We start from the raw sequence: 1,164 nt of genomic DNA, 5'->3' as shown, positions 1-1,164 counted from the left end.
AATAAACAAGAAGACCACTTTGAGAAAGGACTTTGATAAGCTCCCGATAAAACGTGTTTATATATACTTTCAAGCGTCGAACCTCGCTACCCAAGAACATCATAATTCGCACCAAACCCTAATCAGTCCCTAACCTCGCGTATTGTCCACTATTCGGGATCAACATGTGCACAGCGAGTTCCACAATATCAGATCAGATGTTGCTCTTTTAGAGTGTATTCGCCAGCATCTTCTCAACGAAGACGACTTTGAAACCCTAGCGAAAATCGCTGAAAATGTTCGATTCCATTGCCCAGTTTCAAGTTCCAAAACATTTCCGTCGTTGGAGACAACTATGTCCTTCGAAGCAAATGACGACGACGTGGACATCCATCACGATCCCCTGAAAGATGCCGTGGGATTCGAATCAGTCAGCTCGTTGAATGAGCAACCAGGTGTGGATCGTGGACACGTCGAAGCAAATGAGGCTATGCCTGCGGTGGTGCACGAATATGATGCCGGGCCGGGAGGGTGTGTATACCGGGGAGTGAGGAGGCCGCCGTCGGGGAAGTATGCGGCGGAGATTCCGGACCCAAAGAAGAGTGGTGCAAGGAGATGGCTCGGGACTTACAAGACGCCACAGGAGGCTGCGTTGGCTTATGACCGGGCCGCCTTCGCGATGCGTGGGACCAAGGCCAGGCTAAATTTCCCTCACTTGATCGGTCGCAATGACGTGGAGCCAGAGAAGCTCACTCGGAAGCGGCACCACTCACATGAGGCTGGGAGTGGTTCGCTGGATCCGAAGCCGATAAAGGAGGACTTGACTGGCTTTGCCAGCGATCCCAAAAAGCTTAATGGCTATGTTGTGTCATTCCAATAGTGTGGAACTTAAAATGGAAGAAATCGAGAGTTTTTGTGTACTAATTTCAGTCATTATGTTATGAACATGCGTCAAGTGTATAATTTTATTATAAAAGAAGCATAAGAAAAATTCATTTGTCCAATTTATTAATTTTTGTTTCTTTAGGGGGAAAACACAAATTAGAAGAAATTCCGACGGGTGTTTAGTCAAATTTTCTGGGGAAAAAAATTGACGAGTGCTGCTGCTGGTCTGTAATTTTCATGCTATCATACTAAAAATATTTGCACTTACACTACTTTGAGTCGCCATCTAAGATAGTCATA

At 45.8% G+C, this 1,164-nt stretch overlaps 1 protein-coding gene across 1 annotated transcript; it reads left to right on the top strand.

The window, feature by feature from the left end:
• Positions 1–334: 334 nt before the first annotated feature.
• LOC120293703 (ethylene-responsive transcription factor 1-like) lies at positions 335–859 on the top strand. Its single transcript, XM_039313422.1, has one exon. The coding sequence runs from the start codon at positions 335–337 to the stop codon at positions 857–859; it is 525 nt and encodes a 174-aa protein (XP_039169356.1).
• The last annotated feature ends 305 nt before the right edge of the window (positions 860–1,164 follow it).

The sequence above is a fragment of the Eucalyptus grandis genome, chromosome 5 (assembly GCF_016545825.1).
Source record: "Eucalyptus grandis isolate ANBG69807.140 chromosome 5, ASM1654582v1, whole genome shotgun sequence".
Lineage (NCBI taxonomy): Eukaryota > Viridiplantae > Streptophyta > Magnoliopsida > Myrtales > Myrtaceae > Eucalyptus > Eucalyptus grandis.
This window is presented reverse-complemented; position numbering and strand designations above follow the sequence as displayed.